The sequence below is a fragment of the Hermetia illucens genome, chromosome 5, assembly GCF_905115235.1.
Source record: "Hermetia illucens chromosome 5, iHerIll2.2.curated.20191125, whole genome shotgun sequence".
NCBI lineage: Eukaryota > Metazoa > Arthropoda > Insecta > Diptera > Stratiomyidae > Hermetia > Hermetia illucens.
In genome coordinates, this window is record NC_051853.1 from 88,544,052 (window position 1) to 88,567,451 (window position 23,400).

General features: G+C 42.6%; 1 protein-coding gene across 11 annotated transcripts in view; it reads right to left on the reverse strand.

Annotated features, from left to right (window-relative positions):
* LOC119656594 (proton channel OtopLc) overlaps positions 1-23,400 on the reverse strand; it is a 156,257-nt gene that overhangs the window by 97,159 nt on the left and 35,698 nt on the right. For 6 of the 11 annotated variants that reach the window (XM_038063005.1, XM_038063012.1, XM_038063013.1 and 3 more), the window contains exons 2-3: positions 1,237-1,512; positions 185-238 (exon numbers count right to left, since the gene is read on the reverse strand). In XM_038063005.1, the coding sequence (XP_037918933.1) occupies positions 185-238; positions 1,237-1,383 (201 nt within the window). In that variant the 5' untranslated portion in view covers positions 1,384-1,512. Of the gene's footprint in view, positions 1-184; positions 239-1,236; positions 1,513-2,040; positions 2,059-23,400 lie in introns of those variants that run through there. The other 5 variants (XM_038063011.1, XM_038063014.1, XM_038063016.1 and 2 more) reach the window with 3 other exon arrangements.

A 23,400-nucleotide genomic window follows, 5' to 3' on the forward strand; every position in this document is an offset into this window, starting at 1 on the left:
TAAGTTTCTTACCACTAATGAATAGATATCTAGGCATAACAAAACATTCAGGAACGATTAAGCGAACAAAGAGTAAAAATTTGAGTAACGAAACCTAAGTTTCTTAGAGTAATTTTTCGAAAATTCAATTGTAGTTCAAAGAGCATGCACAGTGTTTAAGAAAGAAATATCTGTTGATACGCACTGTAAGCAAAGCTTTCATGTGTTGTCCGTGTTTTTGTTTCTCAAAGATGTAAACCTGAAAGTGAGTATTCAGAAAGTGTCCTGTTTGTATTATGTGAAAATTCTAACGCTTAAATCTCTCCAAAATAAGGCTTTTTAAACGGATTTCCAATTCATTTCCAAATACATTCCAATATATAGAATAAAAGATTCAAAACTTAAATTTAGGTTCAAATGTTCTACTAAAATTCGATTTTTTTATGTTCAGAGAATTGTGAAGACTTGATATACTATGAGGACTCGACAATAAACATGTTTTGATAGGTAAAGCTAAGTGCAGATAGTGCATCCAATTTATATAAAGAAAGGGAGATGATGCAGTATGTACAAGTATTTAAGTAAGTTTACATCACATTTATAAAGTATGCAAATATATATGTACATGACTATATTCATATAATCAAATATGAGTTTGTTACTTTACTCTAAATCCACCTGAAATTACCAAAAGTATAATTTTCTGTTATCTCTCGTTAGTCAGATTCACTTTCAAATAATGAATAATTCATCTTAAAGAATCTCGATATATACAACGCAGATTGTTCCTTTTCGTTTATCAAGTCTCCATCGAAAATAACACAGAATAAATAACAAATGAGTAGAATAATTGTAGTAATGTGGTGTATATTAAGGTTGTATTCACACAGTTCCATGGAACGAACACACAAAGGCGATAAATACTCGTGCAAAGAACAATTTGACGGTTTAAATACGGTTAAAATCCAAGTTCTCTATAAAGGGTTCCAAAACTTTTACATGTTGAATCAAACTGCAGGGAGACATTAAAATTAATAAAATGCATTCACAAGAGAGCTGTACGCATCAACGGAAATCAAAATGTTGTCTTAAACTTTAACATGAATTGAGATATTGTATAAAGAGTTTACATGTTACGTGAAATGATGAGTTTCGGATACTATGACTATACAATAAATTTGGAAGAATTTTGAAACGATGGTTTTCTCTCAGATTTGTTCTTTTCTGATGTTCATGAACGAGCATTTTCGCGCCTACCTTGACCACTGTCCCGACCTGATTTAATTCAGCTGATTGTCGATTATCAATTAAACCGTCACGTTCCATGGTGTCCATTGCCATCGACTCTTGGGGCTGTCCCAGAAGGCGTTCTCGCATTTCATGTATGTACGGACACCGCTGCATTCCTGCTTGTCACCTGTCCAGTGAAATCAACCCGGCAGTTCGTCCGCACCCTTATTGTATAGTTCTGTAGTGTAAAATGTATTCGAAAAAGTGGTTTGAATATATTCCGGTGGCGTTACGTTGGCTTAACTGTAAGGAAAAGATATAATTCATTTAAGTGATTTTCAGGTAAAAGCAGGAAGAGATATTAATGCACATGCATAATTAAACTTTTAGAATGCGAGCCTAGTATAATTGCTGAAAGCTTGTCTCAACAACTTCTTCTGGATTAAATTGGAAAAACACGTGGGGATTAACGCCACGAAATTATATCAATTATCAAAATGTAGCTTAAGTTAACATTCAATTAAATTAATTGCAGTTATATTCATAATCAATAAAATTGGAGTGGTGACGCTCTTTTCACTCTTCGATAGTGGAAAGAATCCTTAATATATTCGGAGTAATAGTACGTAGTTTCGGAAATATTATGTTAACGAAAACGAATCCGAATGAACTTTAATACGAATTAACATTCCCACGTGCATACTGTTTTGAAATTAAGTGGAATGGTGGTTCCTTTCTTTCAAATACTACTATTGCTAAGAATGTTATGGGAAGTCAAAATTATGAATTTTCTGCCATAGATTTAAGGGAAATAGTTTACATCTTTTTCACCTTTTCCAGTTTTTGTCCCTTCAAAAGCGGGATCGGTTCCTCTTGACAATTGCACCATTTTGCTCGGTTAAATACTTGATCTGAATGGAGTTCCGAGGCTTTCAAATCAAGGCGTGTTGCGCCACTGGCCCAACGCAATATCTGCGTCTTCATCATTGCGAGGTGTCATCCATTGACTTTTATAGTTGGCCAACACCTAGAATTATAGAGATGAGGACGACATTACGGCAAATTTTTTATTTTAGAGGTTCGGTGATGCGGCAATCAGAAGGGAATCAGTTGTGGAATGCCGCTTCATACAGGCTGCGCTAACGTCTGAAGCAATTTCATATCAATTTAAATCGTGCAGTTGTGGGCAGAAGGTCAAAGATTCTTTTTTTATTCACTTTCAGTTTCAGACCATGTTCCTTGAGCCGATCGTTCTACCTTTGGACACGTTGGGCCAGATCGCCTTTTTATGAAATGTAGAACAATGTATAGCGCAACAAGAACAGAAAAGAGTGGCCAGAGGGCTTTTTTTTTATGAGCACAAACATAGACACGAACCATTTGGCGCTCCCCGAGTGCTCGAGCAAGTAGATCTGACGCCCTACCTGCCATTATACCACCACCCTAGGTAGTAGCCTTGAGAAAGTTTCTCGATAAAAACCGAACCGCTAGTTACGGATACACCTCCATGCACACTGGTAGTCCCCAGAGTCATCGACAATTCTCTGCCGACGTTCATGCGGTGATAGGAGCTTACCTCTGACAGTTGTGTCGTCTATCAAGCACCAGCTTCTTCGGGACCCTGGAAGTAGGGTATGGTGCATTGAATATTATTAGCAAACTGATACGCCCGTTCGTTGCGTAGCGTAGGTCAGGCCTCAAGTGAACTGGAACAGCAAGGACTGAAATACTTGACGAGACACCAAGATGCGCTCAGTCAAATGAAGTCATTAAGAGGAAGACGCGCAAAGCGATGCGTCGATCGAAACCCAGTGCTCCGGCGGACACGCTCTTGGGCACGGGGGGCGGATCCTGGCTGGGGATGACTTCAAGATAGGACACTTGACAAGGACATGCGCCGCACAGATTCCAAAAGTAAATGGTTTTTGAAATAACGGCGAGAACAGGGCTCTTAATTTTAAACAACTGATCTTCCCTAATATTCCGACGCTTAGGCCGCTAAGGGAGTATTTACGATGTAACCTTTGCGTCGAAATTACTGCTGCCATTGGTGGACTAGTGGCGATTTCTTGAAGACATCTCAATGATTGACCTTCAATACATCGCATTCTTCTAGGTACAAGCCCAACGCTCCCCGTGTGCGTAGAACGCCGCAAAGGTGAACAACAGGGGATTCATCGAAGCTCTTGGTACAGGTAGCACGGCACTAGAGGACACTTCGGAGGGCGATGGTGTTGTAGCTAACACCCTGCGAGGCGTCCCTGCCCAGGAGAGCACCCAGACGGAGCAAACCACCACAGATCACATGACCGATCTATTGGTGGATCGGGAAAATTGTCGAGCTGCAGAAGGAGCGTCATAAACTCCGACGTTTAAAACCGGGCGGAGGCATGTACCATAACGACAAAATGCAAATCAGCCAAAAACAGATTCCGCAGCGCGAGAAACAAAAGCGAAGCTCAGTGTTGGTAGGACCTAGTCGACGAGATTAATGATCTGAGGGAATTCAGTTATTAATTGGTAACCCAAAAAGTCGGGGGCTTTGCCGAAATCCTGTTTACTTAACGCTGGCCAACTTGATCACATTTTACAGGCATTATTCCGGGGACTGTTTATTTTCCTCCATAAAAAAATTGGAACAGGCGGTCTATGAAAAATAAGAAGGAGCGATTGTCCAATACTATCTGGACAGAGGTATGTAGTCTGCCGTTTCACCATTGGCCCCTAATGCGCGCCACATTCAACGCTTGCGTCAAGGAGGAATTTGTCCTTCTCGCTGGAAGTTGGCAAAGCTCCGGCTAATTAGCAACGGGAAAGGCGACCCTGAACTGCCGTCTGCATACCGACCACTCTATATACTTGAAACAGCCGGGAAAATGGTCAAAAAGCTCATTACGAGTAGACTCGCTGAAACGATATGGCTGCCGGTGACCTATTTCGAAAAAAGTTCGATTTTAGAAGGTGAAGATTCACCTTGGATGCTGTCGTGCAAGCCATCAATCTCGACGGATAGTGCTCCTCGTAACACTTGATATCAGAAGTGCCTTTAATTTCGAAAAATGAATGCCTAGCACGATTAACAATTCATTCCAGGTGTCGGGCTATCTCTTACGGATATTGAGGGGTTATCTGAGAAACCACCCACTGTGAGAGGAGGATGGAGATTACATCGGGGTAGCATATGGATCCATCCTTAGGACGGACTTCTGACACTTTCGACTGACACTGACGACTTTCCAGAAGATATTGCGGCGCTTGTTGTCGGACGCACAGCTGAACAAGCGCAAACAGACTTGGGTAAACAGATGGATAACTGCTCAAAGTTTCAGACTTACGCAGGAGAACACTAAAGAGAATGACCGCATCGATCGGCGAATTGATAATCAAGTCGAAATCAGCGATTAAGTACCTTTTATTGACAAGGCTGCCGCCGGAGATTTAGCCATAAGTCGGCTAATGGCAAAGAGTGAAGCTCATACATCTAGCAGGCGACGTTTTCTAATGAGTACAACGCAGTTTTTCCTCTACAGCGTGGAGGTATTGATTGACGCTGTTGGTAAAAAATGCACCGTAAGTGCCCAAATGCAGAGACGGGTAGGTTTGTGGGTGGCATCTGCTTATCGCCTTGTTTCTCAACCGTCGCAGAAGCGATTTTCGTAACTGACACATTTTTTTTTCTTGTGGAAGGTTGGATGGGATTCATTAACAATTTTATACAAATACATGGGAACTTTTTATGGACAACATTTTTAGTGTTGACAGATGGAGCCTTCTTGTTACGAAGATGGCAGAGGGTTCCCTGAATTAATCTTCTTGGTGAAAGAAGTTCCCTGATTTGGAGGCTCCCTAAGGTAGGAGAACGGGAGGACTAGCCAGAAGTAATCTGCCAAACAGTTCCAGGCCAGTGCTTGTCAAGAATGCGTTCAAAAATCTTCAAGATATAGGGCTGCAACCAGGTCGGACGGTGATTTGATGATGCTGCTGCTGCATCAGATGATGTTCTGCGCTCCTCAATAGACCCATTGAAGAACTTACGGTGCCAGGGTGTTCGGTCTCCGCGCTTTTCAAAGCTCATATGCAATGTCACCACCCGTTGCTTCCCCTATTTCATTCGTTTGATTTCTTCCTCGACTTTATTGGTGCTGATAGGTGAAATCTCCACGAAAGATTCCCGTAGTTTGTATATTGCAGATCGTCAATCGGCAGGCAATATACCGTTCCTGTTATTAACGCCGCAGAACTGGTTGATATCCCCTGTGCGTTAGTGTCGGCTTTTGACAAGTCGATGCAGATTTCACTTGCCTCCCCGAGTGTTATCTGGTCCATTGATACGTTGAAAATTCTTTTTTTATTGATGAGAACCTTATGGTAGAGGCGTTTCTTCTCACAGACCTTTAATAGGGACATCGTTATTCTAAAAATATCTTGGTTGATGGATCACATAACATGCTTGGTGATTTGGAGGTTGCATAAGCTGCTTTACGGGTGGTATTTTTAGTTCCAGATTCTTCGATGCTTGTAATGGTTGGCAGTCGTGTGAGTGAAAGTGTTTCTTCTACTTTCTGGTGAAATCATCAATATCTAGTTCGCAATGGGCTTCTAACATAGTATAAACGGTGGCTTGCTTTGACAACAGTCAGCGACTGATGTTGAAGTGCGATGGTTTCACAGAAAAAGCGTTGCAAAGTATAATCAATCGTATTCACATTTCACTCTTCCCACTATAAAATGTCTCCAAGACGGAAAGCTCAGTTTTCCAGGTATGAAAGGTTTTGTTAATGTTTTATACAGGATTATTTGGCTACATGATGCTACATGGTTCCATTTAGAAATAGCTCGAACTGTAGATACGTTGAATATAACCGAAATTCAATTCGATGTGATGCTGCCATTCCATTTCTTAGGAGGTAGTAATTTGACGCGAGAGGCGATACTTTCACCTACTATAACTTGTTAATGATAGTAGGATTTCTACCGAACTTTCCACTATGCCGCCTCATATTAAAACGAATTTAGGATGAATTTAAGGTCCGTCCGTAGTAAAATTTCAAAATATAATAAGATATTATTATTCGATTTGCGTATGTCGTAAATGAATGTCGTGGCGTATGTCGAGGCCTACATACCATGCGAATGTTCCTGCAAATGGGTCCTTGAAGCAATAGACCTCTTTCGAATCCCTGCACACATCCCATATGCAAGCAATTACAAAACTAATACCTGCTTCGAAAAAAACTGATCGAGACATTTCATTTTATACACCACATAGCAATATTCCTTCAAAACAATCTCTTTTAGATGTATGGGGACACACTCTCAACTTCAACGTGAAGCGATATAATTCCTCCCTTTTACCAAATTTCGTGTTTCTGAGGAATGCGCGTGTCATAGATAGGCAGCGAAACAGACCGTAAACCGATTTTAATAAGGTTTTGTTTTCAAAAAAATTTCCTTGCTTTATTGGATGGTGAATTTGAGGATTTTTGGGGCTTCCTTATAAGGGTGCTGTTTTTGCCACTGATCGATTAAACCTACCGTCCGTTTATCTGGCTCGGTGGTAGGTTGATTGAAGGCTGGCTAGTTTTCTACTGGGGAATAAGCACTTTCTGGTCATGGATGCGTCACATGTTTTGGCTATTTCCGTAGAGATGCCTGCTTTATTAGGTTGGTCTAACCACACCTCTATAAAGGTCTGCTCATCTGAAGCCTTTGCAAAACAGCCAAAAATTTTTCTCGATTCCGATTGTTATGGTTCTCTACCCTGCGGCTTGATTCGTAGCTAAATGGGGATTCCCTGGTGATCGTAGTGGTTGTACCTGTCACAGACGCACCAGGACATACCACGTGCCAGTGCGCCCACAGTCAAATCTGTAGTCCATACGCCACCGTGAAGGTTTCTATAAGCTTCAATTATAATTGCAATTTCCATCTTAGTTTTGTAGATGGTTTGCTCAAGTAAATCCTAACCGACTCTGCATTGGATAAGATTTACAAATCTTATTTTCCCACTGCAATCAACATTATCCTGAATTCTAAGCATTTACAACTTACGATAATGTGCCGGCTAACCAGTCCCTCCTTTCTTTCGCACAATAAGTATTCGGGGCCTCTATTGCACTCTCTGGCAATATGGTCTTTCTCTCTACACATTCTGTATTGATCGGGTTGATCAATGCCGCTGGTGCATGCCTTCACGTGGTGTCCAAACATGAGGCATTCTAAACACCCCTTCTTAGGTAAATCTGCTCTCTCAGTTCAGTTCCCTCTCATCTAAGTTAAACTTTTCCGGTTGTCACCTTGCGCTTCGTTCCACTTTGGCCATGTGTTTTCCCAATTCTGAACTTTTAATTACGCTTTTCGGAACTACCTGTATGCTGTTTTTCTTCTTAGGGTGCCGTTGACTCTCTAGGCGGTCCCCGTCTTTTTGCGTTATTCGGCCGCAATTGGATGGCAATACGGTTAGGCATCACTTGAGTGACTTGTGACACTGTTAGGACATCTTTATGATGTGGTGTGCATTGTGCTTATCCTTTATAAACTCGGACAACAAAACTATTTTTTGGCTTAAGCTGGTGGCGGTGGCGTCTGATGAGATCGCCTGTGCCCTGCGATAAGCCATAAAGTTTTGAAAAGCAACTGGACTTATACTGCTTCTTGTAATAAGATGTTAAAAGCTGCATAAGAACTAACCAATCACCAAAGTACCTTTTGAGATTCTAGAGAGAGAGGAGAAAGGATTGAGATTGAGCGGCAGTTTTCGGTCAGCCACCAACAGTTACACAATACACAGGGATAACGATCTTCTTTCCATATATGTAGGAAAATGTCTTTAGAAAGATGATAGCAATGGATACAAAAACGTTACATATCAGAGAATATATAGGATAAGTTAACTTAGTGTTAACGTTCAGGAAGGAAGGAAGGAAGTTCATAAAATAGGTTTGCAGAGAAGATTCATTCCAATCGAAGACTGAGCTGAAGAGCTTAAACAGCTAAAAATGCATGGTCAATGGCTAACCCAATATACGAAGTAATACCTGATTTTTTCCGCCTGCCAATTAGAAGGATCATAATGGCCTTTCTTTAATGAATAAAGTGTAGTATACTTCCTATTCTAAACCTGCGTCTTCTACATAATACCAAACTGGTACCTCTGGTACTCATTTCATCTAATCGGTCATCAATTAACAGTGAACCGAAATGATGTAATTGATGTAACAATAACCCCATTCAATTGTTAATTCGTCGCTTGTAGCTCGGACATACTAATTGCAAATCGTGCAATTTGTGTACATGAAAATAGTGCAACTAAATGCCCGTGGATTCGTACATGGCCGTTTACCCAGCACCGCATTCAATGAAATTAGAACTGACCAAGCCAAGTATTGATTTCATCGTATTTCCCGCTCTCTTTCAATAAAGATGTTTATCACGAACACGCTTCAGTCTATCATGAAGCCTTTTGGCGTACTACTGTATTGCAGGCATACACCATTTCAGACATTATTCCTACATCCGGACATACGAGTATACTCAAGATTATCATTTTAATTATGTTGTTAGCACGTTGTCCGTCTTCTCGAAGAAATATAAAAACATATCTTTTTTTAGTGGCCCTTACGGTTACTAGCCGATACTCAAATTGGATTAACTAACTGTGAGAAATAGTAGACACATAATCGGATTGAGATGCATAATGGCTTTACAACATATTACGTATGCTCACACTCCCCAAGGTGCGACCTATGCCTCGCCAGGTTCACCGGAGACGGAATCTTAAGCGGCAAACTATCCCCATTTTAAAGCATTGCTCTATGGCCTAGTTCCAGGACATCAAAAGTAGTGCATTTCTGTTTGTGAACTATCTTGAGGATTTGTATTGTCTTCTCGGGAAGAGAGCTATTGTTAGCGGATCAAGTACAAGAGATCGACTGCAGCGGAGAGTCCTAATCAAAGCAACTCCATTGAAATGGAAGTTAAATGCCATTCTCTTTTATGAAGGATATAATCGGGAAAAATGCAAATGCTGCAAGACAAGGAATGCCAGAAACGTTTGAAAGCAAGATATTCCGTCTTCATGAGGAAGAATAAACCAAATAAAATGCTTATAAGCATATGTACATACTCCATAATGATAGTGATGGAAAATAAAAAAAAATCCGGCACTCATTCTGAGCATGTTGTTAATTTGTTCCTTACCACATCAATTAAGGAGATCAGCGGAAACTTTCGTTCACCTAAATCTAAATATCTTACTCGTGTAAATCGATTTGGAAGAAACAGGAGGATAGACCACTAGGCTTGACACCGTTAACGTGAGCCACGGAGTAAACCCTAATTGTATTGCAGACGTAATCCTGCGCTAATTATCATAGATCGTTTGCTGTTGTTAAATTGCGATATTTGAGATTGACGTCTCGCAGAAAAATCTAAATTCTTCGCCAATAAAAGCAATAAAAGCACTGTGCAGAGAAGCCGTTGGATTTTAAGAATGAACGAAATTCATATAGACTGCGTGTAAATAAACCTCCAATTTCATCCTACAACCAAGACATTAAAGAGCGTTACGGCAAAAGTACAATCACATCCGGTACCAGACCAAATGTTGGAAGAAATCTGGTGGGCAATTTGTTATTGGACGTTAAAATTCATATTCTAAAATATTGATTGGCGATTTCAACGAACTGAACATGAGTAGTCCACCCCATGTGGACAATTTCATCAGGGAGCAAATCTTGCTCGTAGCGGCTATAGCGAAACAGGACACACAGCATTCAGAGCGTGTTGTTCTTCAGAGTGCGCCTGAAGCAGAGCAAGAACATTTTGTCAAAGGACAATAGGGAAGCTTAATTGTTAGGTCCCTCAGGCTTAAGCTGGCAATATCTAAACGTACATAAAGTTTTACCTTGAGGCGGCTCTGAAGCCGTTGGACATCCACTAAAAAATTGTTAAGAATCATCTTTCTGGGTAGAAATTATTACCACTTTCTTAGCAAGGTAAGAACTTATTGACGCGAACCGTGGGAAATCTGCGGAGGTATTGAGGGACAACCAGACCGTGAATTGGGCGAAATTCTCAAGAGTGCTTTCGAATTAACCATTCAGACCAACCACAGTGAGTTCATTAGCACCTTTGACTGATGCAAGGAGTGATTCCCATTTAGAGCAAAAGACGAAAATTGGTTTTGCTACTGAAACTATGTGTAAGATCCACTCGGGTTACCTATGCCCGATTTATCTTCGAGGTACCAAGGAAAAAATATTGGATTGTTATTGTCATTGAATTGTCAAACGGAGCTAATCGTCCAAAGTAAATGCAGTCCTTAGAAGCAGTTTAACTAAGAATAAATGGTAGCCCCCAATAGGCAAAGGAAAAAGGCTTAAAGAACTTTTTAAAGAATAGCACATCGAGTGTTATTTGCTCACGCCCCAAAACGCTTGTAGAGTACCAACAGGGATAAATTGGAGGCAGATACTATTCATTGGGAACAAGATACATGAGAATATCTTATAACTAACATACTGCAGCAGAGTGAGGGAAGAAAAGTCATTGACAAAAAAGAAAAGGAAGTGGGAGTACAGAATAGAAGCCTGTGGTACACTAGATGAAATACAATAGTAGCAGGATGTGTAACCATAAAAAAAAACATTTTAGGATTGGTTTGAAATGTGGGAGGCAAGTCATGTAATAATTGATTAGGGGAGCTGATGGGCGCTGATCTGAACAAGGAAAAGGGGATTTTTAACGCGTATTTAACCAAGAGGTTTAGCTTCATCGCCCAAAAAAGGAACAAAAAAGAAAACAAAGCCGGGAACCAGAAGCTGAGCGCTTCAGGTTAGAAAGATTTTGTGTATTTTCTCTGTAAGAATCAACGTAAACGGATATTTATCTCCATTTGTACGTACTCCGTAATGTTTCCGCATTTCGTATGTCAGATTGACATATTTGTTCATGGGCTTTCTTTTCCGACTGTGTATAGGTTAGTGTTTTCTCAATTATGGTGCATGGAACCAAATGGCTATTGGAAAGATACCCAAAACATAAAACCACCGTGGAAGGCTTTTGGCAGTGAGCAGGCGGGCTCACGGTGGTGGATATCTCTCAACCGCAGTTCCTCGACGGTGTACAACTTGGCCACCTTGGCATCCAACGCTTCAAGTAGTATTTAAATTTGGAGAAAGAGGTGTTCAGACGTAGTACCACCTTGCCGAGATCAATAGTATTAAAACGGAAGAAAGATGAGCTGAAAGCAGATCGATGGACGACAGAAATATGAACAACGCAAGACAAATGTCAGGCATGGTCAATACATGCCAAAGGTGAAGGAACATATAGCAACCCCATCGGAACTCATAGAAATCAGACCCCTAATTCGGAATTATTACCCTTCCCTAGCTTGGCGCAAAAATAGTTCAGCTGTTCGTGTTTATCACTACGTGTACCAAACTACAAAGCTGAGGACTATTCCAAGGAGAGGACGAAACCTGCTGACCAACAGTGTCACAGGCCTGCCAAGCGACACGTGCCATCGAGTTATGGCCATGTTTATGGTATATGAAAAATATGGGTATTCTCTGGGGAATCAACAGCCCTCTAAGCGGAAAAAGGGCATACAGGCACTTCGGAAGAGCAAAGACGGGAAAGCATGCCGCGAAAGAGCAAATGTTAGCTAGTGTAAGCAGAACCCAAGGGGAGCCAAGACAATGGATAGATAAAGGTGATCGAAAAAACGCGAAAATGAAAGCAAAAGCGCAAATTTGGCTAGAAGCGATTGTCACCTCCAGCAAGGGAACTCTGTCTTATACGGAAATATTCAAGAAGGTTAAAGTTAATCCCGATCTAAAAATCTAAGCAGAAATATAGGAACCTATAAGGAATCCTTATGTCAGAGCTTAAAAGATCTAGTTAAGGCAAAACTGATGGTCTTCACACTCAAGTTAAAAACCTGATTGCAAGCATGCCCATTTAAGAGGACAGACCTCACTAAAGGAGTGCTTAAATGCCTTATGTTTTGGATACCTCGCGACCAGATCGATGCAGAAGGTATGAGGAGAAAGGCCATATTGTTAGGCAGTGCAATAGTGACCTCAAATGCATTTTATACGAAGGAAAGAATGGAAAGGATGGACTGCGATGAGAAAATTAGGTTTGTCTAAATAAGTCTAAATCATTGTAGGGTCGCTTAGGACTTACTTGAGCGGACCACTTACGAATCCGAGATGGAAACCATACAATGTGCTGCGAGTCTGGCAGCTAATGGCTTTGTATAGGCGAAAATAGGCTGTATATGTTTACCGCTGTTACGCGTCATCAAGTCTGACAGTGTCTGTATTCGAGGAAATGCTTCATAATCTTGTTCCCGACGCAAGAGGATGAAGCCTATTGCATACTTTTGTTTTTTAGTTTTGGCCTCCTCAATCGTGGACCTGGCCATTGTTAGTCCTACACTGGCGCCTGATGTGTCCTGGTGTGCCAGTGAAGGCTACACCCACAACGTTCAACAGGCAATCTTTTCTCAACTACTGGTGGAGTCACAGGGCAGAGCACCAGTATGCTCAAAACTGACAAAAAAAATTCAGGCTGGGCTGCAAAAGCTTTGAATGCCTAGACCTTCATAGAAGGGTTTTTAGAACAAACTAATAAAGCAGCCGCATCTACAGAAACAATTGTCCATATGACACGATGAGTCGCCAAGGAGATATTCATTTCCTAGTAGAAGAGCAACCTATTGGTGAAATAGTAAACTGGCCAGCGGTAGCCAGACGAAGGACTCAAGGGCCGGTAGTTGGGGTCGATTAGAAGCAAAAAGAGCGCGCCTATAAGGAGACCGCAATACCCTTAAGCTTCCCATCCAAAGGAACAGGGGGGAATGCTGTAAGGAGCTGCGTCCGGAAGCGGAAGTAAGCCCTTTTGAGAAGCGCCTTTAGAATCACAATGGGACGGTTCAGAGGCTGTTCGTTTTCGTCTTGCCCTACACTCTCGTTAAAAATCATCCGGCGGTTACTATCTGACATCTTTGAATAAGAACAACAAAGCCCCGGGTGTGGATGGCATATAGAATAGGGCCCTTAAGCTTGACGTGAAATCAAGACCAGGCATGTTCGCGGAGTTGTTCGAAGAAAGGATGTCCGAGGGGTTATTTCCTACCATATAGAAGCGGCAGAACTTGGTTCTGCTGCCTAAGGCTGGTAAACCTTCAGGTGGGCCTACGGACTTGTATGTCTTCTAGACAGTACAGGGAAAATGCTAGAGCGAGTAATCTACAATAGATTACTTCCAGTTGTTGAGAGCCAAGGAGGCTCCTCAGACTGGTAGTTTGGTTTCCCTAAAGCCAGATTAGCCATGGATGCCATCAAATTGATTACCGGCTTCATCGAAGGCGTAATTCATAGAAAGGGCGTGGTGGTGACCTTGGACGTGAAAAATACATTCGATTCGGCCAATTGAAATCTCATGCGGGAATTGCTGGCAAAGACTGGTATTCCCTTTATCTCGCAGCTATTTACAGGAAGGGGGCTCCAGAATGACACAGATGACGGGCCCCCCGGAGTACGTTGTCTCCGCGATAGCGCGATAGAAGAAATTATGTTCGTATTCAAAATAGGAATCATATTAACACTTAACACCGGCTTTGGCGGCCATCAAGTACTTGGAAGTGGTAAGAGATGCGAATCGCAGTTATAAGTAACACTTGCAGTATGTTTGCGACAAAGCATCCATCGCAAGTACAAACTTGACAAGAATGATGACGAATCTGGGAGGGCCACGGCATTCTTCTAGGTTGCTTATAGCCAGGGTAATGAAAGAAAGTTATTGAAGATTTCATCTGATGCTAACAAACTTAGGGCAGCAGTCAGACATACAGTCCTGAGGGTATGCGCGGCGTTCAGAATTGTGTCAAATGCTGAATCGTTCGTCGTCTGGGAAATGATGCCGATAGACATCCTAATAGATGAGGTGACGAACATATACAATGCGAAGTCTATCTCTCCTTTGTCACAGACGAAGAATTTAGAATGGGAGAGACCTATAAGATTCGTGGAAGAAAGGAGGAGGTGCTAGTGCAAGAAAATGTGGTACAGAGAATGCTATCACGTTAGGAGAATTGGGATCGAATTCATGATTTGCATCGAAAGGCAGAGGAGACCAGGAAGCGTGGTTACGGCAGCCGCGTGTAAGTGAAAGATGAGCAGGCCAGACATACGGCTATATTCGAAGAAAAAATTGTGCACGACTCTGCGCTTTTTTTGGGGCGTCCCATAAACTCCACACTCTCCAATTCCAATTTGACTGTTGGATTTCAAATCTGCATATGTTTCATCCCTATAGGAGTGACTATTTCAGACAAAAGTGAATTTTACAGACGAGCAAGAGGTTGGTAAGGGTAAACTACAAACTGCCATTTCGAGAACTAATACTGGACACTTTAAGGGATTATGCAATATGGCGAATATTAACCCAAGGGGGTACATACAAGGCGGTTATGTTATCAATCAAGAATAAATGCTCACCCCCGACCACCAACGCTGATTTGCAGCAGGATATTATTAACACTCTTTTCCTTCAAGTGCCGAGCAGGCCAAATGAACTAACGGATGAAGTTCTTGAGGTTACAAAGATGAATTACAACGTGTCTGAAGGAAGTTGTTTCCGAGCAAAGTGAAAGCAGCAGCCAAGGTGGTTGAAATCTTCACGAAAGGGGCAAATTGAGAAATTATCTCGAGAATTGTTAGCTCGATTCTGGGCTCTGCAGCTTGGATTTTAGTATGAGATATCTACTCTGCACTCTGGCAAATGAGGTGGGGCGATTCACCTAAAGGACGCTAGAACCCAGATGCAGAAGATGTTGTATGTTTTACTTTTCAATGTCCGAGATTTGCCGCGAAGGGGGGCAGAGATGACTGCTGCCATTGGGACACTATTGTCACCCGAGGTTGTCGAACATATGATAGCTTCAGAAATAACTCAAAAGTCAGGACGGAGGGGCTTAGAGGAAAGATGCCGAATATCATCATGAGTTGCAGTTAGTCACTGATACTGCCCCCAACATAATGGGCTCCACGGAGGCGAAGGAAAAAGCAATGGTTTCAGTTTTCCATAACCGCATGGTAGGAACTAACGGTATTAAACCCTTCCAACATGCAACGACTAAAAAACAGACGTATAGAGAGGTTGTAAACCGACTTGAATAAGATTTTGGATGTGAAGAAAAACCCTGCGTACAAATAAGTAAATTTCTCCATCAACTCGGCACCAGTAAATGAAGAAACAATAAAAATTTCTTGCTGTGAACCCGTGGATACTGGATATTATATACATAGTTAACTGTTGCTCACTGATTTTAAGTTCATCTCGATGTGAGCCCCAAACGCACCAGACACGTGATTTTGTGAATGACGCGAGAGGTGCGAGCGTTATGATCCTTTGAAGGCCTAATCATGTTCACACTCGATCAGAGCTCTTCTTTTCACGCATGAATACTTAATTTTTTTAACGTTCCCCCGCCCCCGTCTTCCTAGCTTTTCTTCTTGGTGACAAATTTATGCGTGACGCAAGAGGGTCCAATCGAGCCCTTTGGACCACTGGCAGCATGCTTTTAAGCATGAGGAATTTCAAGCAAATTATAGGTAAGCCCGAACTAAAATAGGCGAACGAAGCGGAATGTAACTTCACTCTAGATTGACTTTAGCGTAAAAAGCGCATTATGAAATTAGGTCACTGCCTAAAACCAGAGGCAGTCGTGCTTCACATTTACACCACTTTTCATCTCGAAACCACATCCACCGACAAATATCCAATTAAAGTGAGAAGCCGAAAGGCATTGAGTGACTACCGTAGAAACATGAAAGTGCTTCCAGTCTATTTCTGCAGCGATGAATGCGTACATTGCTCGTAGACATTCGATATGACATTATTTGCTTGAAGCGTAGAAAAAAATAGAAATGTAGAAATCCGTAACAAATTCACTTAAGCGAAACCTCACAAACACTCGTTCGGTCATTGCCATAATTGGAAAAGATAAAACCGCATATAGTCTTCTCCGCTTTCCTACTTGGGAACATGGGTTGCACTTCAATTACCAAGCCCATGTATCTATCCTAGATAGTATCTTTTGCGGATAAGGAATCTATGAATGGAATTAGTTGATTTGGGGCTGCTAAACTTGTGTTTTCGCAATGATTCTCAAAGTAAATTCTTAATTTTTGCTTTTTCGATTTATACTATTCGTACATAGTCCAATCAAGCAGATTATTTGCCATTGTTAGTTTGTGGAACCCAATGTATTATAGTAATGAAATCAGTTGTAGCTTACGTCAACTGGTTTGAAGGCATGAACAATCAGTACGTGTGTGAGCCACCATAACTGCTTGCCATATTCGATACCTGGTAAATTGATATCTTCATAAAGTCTAAGAATATCATTACAACCGATCCGCGGCTAACTCGTCACATGGAGGCGCAGAGCCAACAACAAGACTCGCGGATTACCTGTTTGAAATGCAATTATAGGCAGACATGACGCTGTGCTGGGAGACATTCAAACTGAAAAGAAGCTTTTCATTCATACGATTCCGACAGCGGCCGTTCTATTGACAGTGAAATTATGCAGAATCACCGCTTCCGGAGCCCGATAGCAGTTCCCCATTCACTCCGTCTGCATAGGCAAATCGCCGTACTGCGGCTCCATGGTGTTAAAATGCTGAATAACGTACTTTGTGCACGTTGCGGGGCTCTATTATGCTTGAAGGTATTATATATCTTTGAAATCGAACAAGGTTGCTCACAACAATGGCATCGCCATGATATTCAAATTTGGTACGTTTATTTGGAGTTCTATGTCTGGCACCTTCATAATTTGTGAAAGGTGAAAATTTTACGGGAGTTGCTTTGAAATCCAGGTAGCGTGAGTGGAACTCATTATTTCCGTATGCTTGCCGGTAATTACGTGCAATTATGAGATATTAGTGTATACAACGCGGTTCTAGTTTTTGACAAGTTTTTCTGATTTGAATGCGGATGTCTCCAGTGTTTCTACATCATAAACATAATTGCTTCATAACTATGTCACCCAAAGGTTTTTGTAAACTGACTTAACGCAAAAAAAGTTTGTTTGTATTTTCAGTTGAAGAAGGAAATATTATCTAAAGATATTGGGTTTTGAGAAGTAATGCATCATGCAATCATCAAAGCATTAACCTCCTGTTCGCACTCAGCTGAAACTCGGACGAATAGTAGCAATAGATAGTATTATAGTATCAGTTGAACTGAACTATTTTAGCTAAGATTTCAGTCCTGTAATCGTAGTTAATATGGGTTGCCTATGTACTGACTGCTTTCAAAGGTAGCAAATTTATTTTGAAAAGTTTGAGAAGCAGAAAGATAGCTGTAGGTAGTGTTGTTTCCATTGTTTTACTTTGAACATTTCAAAGCACCTGACATGGATGATATCTATTCAGCGATGCTTATTCACAAAAAGTTAAGGTAGTCTCGATAGCTAAGCCTGGGAAAGGAGATTGTTCGAATCCAAACAACTTAGCGAAAATGTTGTTAAGCTGGTCTCAACAAAGTTCTCACAGAAGCGTCTGAAGCGTCATATTCGTGCAGGTACACAGACACCAAGGCCCCACCCACCAAATTGAAACCAACATGCTTGCCAACGGAGAAAGTCCTGTGAGTCCGTTCTTCTTTGGTCTTTGCTTTCAAAAATAGAGGATACAACTCTGATAAGGGGGATGATGGAGGCGATGAGAGTGTTCGTGGACATTGAAGAGACCTTCGATTGTGCACCTTTACAAAAACTTTGTGATGCTGTCAGCAGGTGGAGATGGAGGTAAAAGTTTAATTGAATGGATCTATGATATTTTAACGCAGAGGTCACTGTGTGTTGATCGCTACCTAGCAACTGAAGCAATGGAGGCTCCCAAGAAGGTGTGCTATCGCCTATGGGACTTTTTCCTGGACATGGGGGCTTAGGGCACACGTAGTAATATAGATATACATACGTTGCTATCATTAGGCGGATGCTCATTTATGCAACCATAGTGTGGTGGATTAAGGTGAAATATAAGATTATTTACTTTAAACTAACCGTACTGCAAAGAACTACATACATGTCCAGATATTACTGCTGCCATGACCATGACATCCGGCGCAACTCTAAATGCGTTATTTAATTTGCAGCGCTTGGGTATACATATATATTGAAAGCATTGCAATGCGTCGAACAGTAGATTCAGCTGGTAGTGGAACAGCGATTTATATACCTCGCGTCTTTTTATTTTCCACGGAGAGGACTTCCTATTCTATCTCCTTCATGGTCAAAAGTGAAAAAACCTCCTCATTTGCAACACTATTATTATTAACCCGAACAGAATAGACCGCAAATAATGTCCGTACAATGCGGTTCATCTGTTCGGCACTAAGTGAGTTGGGTTTCCACAAAACCTTATCGACCAACTTCTGCCTGCGACGATCTTCGTTTTTCTTTATCGCGCTAGGAAATCTCCTATTATTGTCATGCATGCCCACTCCCGGTTGTTTAATCGTTTTGGCAAAACGATCTTCGTTTTTCTTTATCGCGCTAGGAAATCTCCTATTATTGTCATGCATGCCCACTCCCGGTTGTTTAATCGTTTTGCCAAAACGGAGATGCTTATGACACTTCCTCCGAACCTCGATAATTTCCGCTAGCTGCTAATACAAAGAATGCTGTTAGTCGGCTGTCGTTATTAGTCAAATTTAAAATTTAGTGATAGATAGACTTTTCAGTGTCTATCGTCTATTCCTAAACACTGCGTCTAGCGTCTATCCCTAAACACTGAATCCAGATAAAACCATCCCCACGGAATGGGGCTGCTTGTTCGAATAATGTTCGCTGCTCAACTTTAATGTCGTGACCCGTTATATTCGGCTGCATGTTAAGCGCATGCTAGCGATCTCCAGTTGCGCGCTCAAGACCAATCAATGTCCCCTACCCCAGACAAAACCGAGTTCTCCTTTTCGTTAACGTCTTCGCTTTGTAACCTACCTACCTAATCTGTGACATGCTATCCCAATGTAAAATTGAATAGAATCTACCCACCCTATCGGGCAATAGGTACGGATGGCAAAACAAGTTTTGAGGGAGTAGCCGGTAGTCGACATCCCTCGACTGCAGTGCCCCCATAGCATCTAATGCTGCAAGTAATATATATATGGAGACTAGTATTGAAATCGAAGGAAGATTCAACCGCTCACACACACACTGATCCAGCAACAACCAACCACCAATACTTCAACCATTCAGCAGACAACTCTCAATCCAACAACTACACCCAACATGCATCTCACCGGAACCCAACAACCTATCACCATCAGCACACCGCAACAACAATCAACAGTGATCCGCAATAGTAACATTACACCTAAGGTAAGTCAGGAAAAATTCCCTCCAATAATAATCCGCGCCGACCCGACTGTTACCAAATCCGTTACCTCGAAAATAATTAGTGCTTCCCCTAACGTCTCCCTTAAGAAAACAAGCATCCACTCCACTCATGTGCTCGTCTCGAACCAAACAGAATTCGAAACAACCAAAGCATTACTCAAAGAAGGGAACCATCCCTTCTTTACCTTCACGCCTTCCCACCAAAAACCAGTGAATCTAGTTCTACGTGGACTAGACTTCACTTACACCCCCCAAGAGGTTCTTGATGAACTTCATCGCCTTGGTGTCTCAGAGGCAGTTAGTGTCCGTCCTTATGAGACGAGTTCATCAAGACGCAACAATAAGTCACTTCATCTGTTCCTTACAACCTTCAAACCAGGTTTCCAACAATCCTCACTGTCCAAGGCCCGAGCGATGTTCCATTGCCTTGTCAAGTTTGAAAACGTACAGTTCCACGAAATTGCCCAGTGCCGGAACTGTCAAAGGTTAGGGCATGCGGCTTCAAACTGCGATCTGCCATACCGTTGCGTCAAATGCAACACCCCTCATGGTCCCCGGGAATGCCCGAAAACACAACAACAAAACCCCACTTGTATCAACTGCGGCTCTAACACTCATCCGGCGAGTTATCGGAACTGCCCGATGTTTGTTCAAGCCCGCGCCCGCCAAAACTCAACCCTCCAATCAACCAACCCTAACACAGTCCCAAATCATAGACCCCACCCCCAACACAATCCCATCCAAATCAACAATCCTATCCCACCCCATCAACAAACACTCTCATACGCTTCCATAGCCCGAAACGCCACTCGTCCTAACACTTCATTCAATTTGGATAGTGAAATCCATTCACTATTCAATATGCCGACTCCTCAGCTTGCCTCCCAACTCAACTCCTTCATTCCCACCTATCATTCTCTTTCCTCTCCCATGGAAAAAAGACTTGCCCTACTGTCCTTCCTATGCCAAGTCTCTCCTAGCAATGTCCACTAAAGTGGTATTGCTCAATCCCAATTCCATTGTGAGTAGACAAAAAAGACATGAACTCCTCAACTTCCATAACACCCATAATCCGCACTTCCTCCTACTCGCAGAAACAAGACTTAACTCGACCCACAGACTCTCCTTTCCCAACATCACTTCCTTCCGAACCGACCGCATAAACCGCCCGGGTGGAGGTACAGCTATCCTAGTGTCCAATCACATAAACTCCAATCAAATTTTTGTCCCATCATCCATCACCCCTTCCCTTGAGATTACGGTTATCTCGGTCATTTGCCGTTCTTCTATCACTTTCCTCGGCAGCCTCTACTGCCCAAAACAGATCCTTGACCCAGCTGACCTCACCCGACTTGTTCATTTCCTCAGAGCCCTCCCAGAATCTCAAAATAAACAAGTCTTCCTCATACTAGGCGGCGACCTGAATGCCAAACACAGTATGTGGTTCAATTCCATCCCCAACCCCAATGGCAACAGGTTAGCCAACTGGTTTTCCCAGAATTCCTTCCCAGAAACCCTTCTCCCGCCCAATCAACCTACCCACCACTCATCCAATTCCCATTCCTTCCTTGACCTATTCTTCGTGAGTAATAATCTCCTCACTCAGTCCCACTTCCCTACAGTTCCCTCTGATCTCCCAACTGTTCCTGGCCTCAGTGATTATGACGGTGTAGTTCTAGAGTTCTACACTAATGATCAACTCCCTAGAATCCAACCTAAACTACTTCCAGATTATTCCAAAGCCAACTAGAATCTCGTCAACTACAAGTTAGCTGACAAACTGGCATCCATCTCTCTTCCCTCCTACCCTTCTCCAGAGTATTTAGACAATACAATATGCCGAATAACCGAAATCACCCAAGAAGTCTGCAACCAAACCATCCCTATGCGTCCCCTAAACTACAACAATCTCATCACCCTCCCCACCCACATCCTCGACCTAATCAAACTCAAAACCACCCTCCGCCGCCAACTCCACGGCAACAGATACAATCCCCGCTTCAACTTCCTTAAAACCCGCATTGATTCCCTAACACATACCATCCGATCTGAAATCCAATCCCTCTACGCCGAACACCACACCGTCAAACTTTCAGGTATTTCCATAAATAATCAAACATGTAACCAACTCCGCCACATCTGTCCCCGCCTAGCCAAATCCAAAACTCCTACCACCCTTCCCCACAACACTTCTCCTAAAGTCCATGCCGATCAATTAGCGAAAGCCTTCCTCGTAGCCCATCGCACTACCCTCCATCTTTCAGACCCTTCTACCGAATCTTCAGTTTCCCAACACCTCTCCGACCTTACGTCCAACTTCCCAGTTTACACCAGCATTCCAATTCCACCCCCAGGCCCCGCTCCCCATTTTTGCGACCCAATCCCATCCCTTTCCCAAGAATCCGTCGAATCCATAATCCTTTCCCGTAAAAACAAAAAATCCACAGGTCCTGACAAAATCCCTACCATTATCCTTAAGAGGTGCGCCAAAACACCAAGTCCTCTCCTTTCACAAATTTTCAATCATTGCTTTATCTTAGCACATTTCCCCACTCCTTGGAAACAAGCGCACATCGTCCCCATCCGCAAGAAACAAGAACCCGCATCCAATCCCAATAGCTACCGCCCAATTTCCCTACTCAACTTCCTTTCGAAGATTTTTGAAGTCGCCATCCATGACCTTCTACTTTCCCACATCTCCGATCACGATACCATCCCTAGCTTCCAATTTGCCAACAAGAAAGGTCACGGCACATCACATGCCCTCCTCGTCCTCAAATCCGACCTCTACAAATACCTAAATAATAACATCCCCACCACCGCCTGCCTCCTAGACATTCAGAAGGCCTTCGATTCCGTATGGCACGAAGGCCTTATTTTCAAACTTTCCTTTATCTTTAAATTTCATCCCCACCTTTGTCGACTTATCCTTAGTTTCCTCTCCAATCGCCATTCCCAAGTTAGAGTCCTCGACTCCTTATCCGATCCCTATAGTCCCCCTGCAGGCATCCCACAAGGCTCGGTCCTCTCGGCAACCCTTTTCTCTCTCTACACTGCTGATATCCCTCTTCACCACTCCTCTACAACGCCTTACACAGTCAAAACTCTCCAATATGCCGATGACCTAATTCTCTATACCCCATCCAGAAATATCCGTGCCGCCCAGTCCCGTATAAACCTCTCCATCCAATCCCTCAACTCCTACCTCATCTCCTGGAAACCCCTTCTCAATCCGTCTAAATGCCATGCCATCGTCTTTCGAGGCAGGATAAAACTCACCTTTAAGATGCGCTGCGATATTTCCGACCTCCTTATTAAAATTGGCCAAGATCCAATCCTCACCGTTACCTCTACAAAATACCTCGGCATCCATCTAAACTCCCGTCTCTCTCCCATCCCTCATGTTAATTCGATCCTCTCCAACACTTCAATGGGTCTTAAATCCCTATGGCCCATCCTTAATAATAAATCCCCTGTCCGTCCTGACGTTAAGCTCTACTGCTACAAGCTGCTAATACGCCCATTAATGGCATACGGCTTTGTAGCCTGGTGCGATCTAACCTCCCACCAAATGGAGCGCCTACGAGCTAACGAAAGGAAGTTCTTCCGAATATCCCTAGGCCCTTCCCATCCCCGTTCTAACCAAGCCGTCTACAACCGGGTCAACTCGACCCGTTTAGACGTGTGCCTCATCAAATCCCTCATAAAATTCCTTTACCACTCCCTGAATCATGACAATAGCCTTGTCCGAAATTCCATCTTCT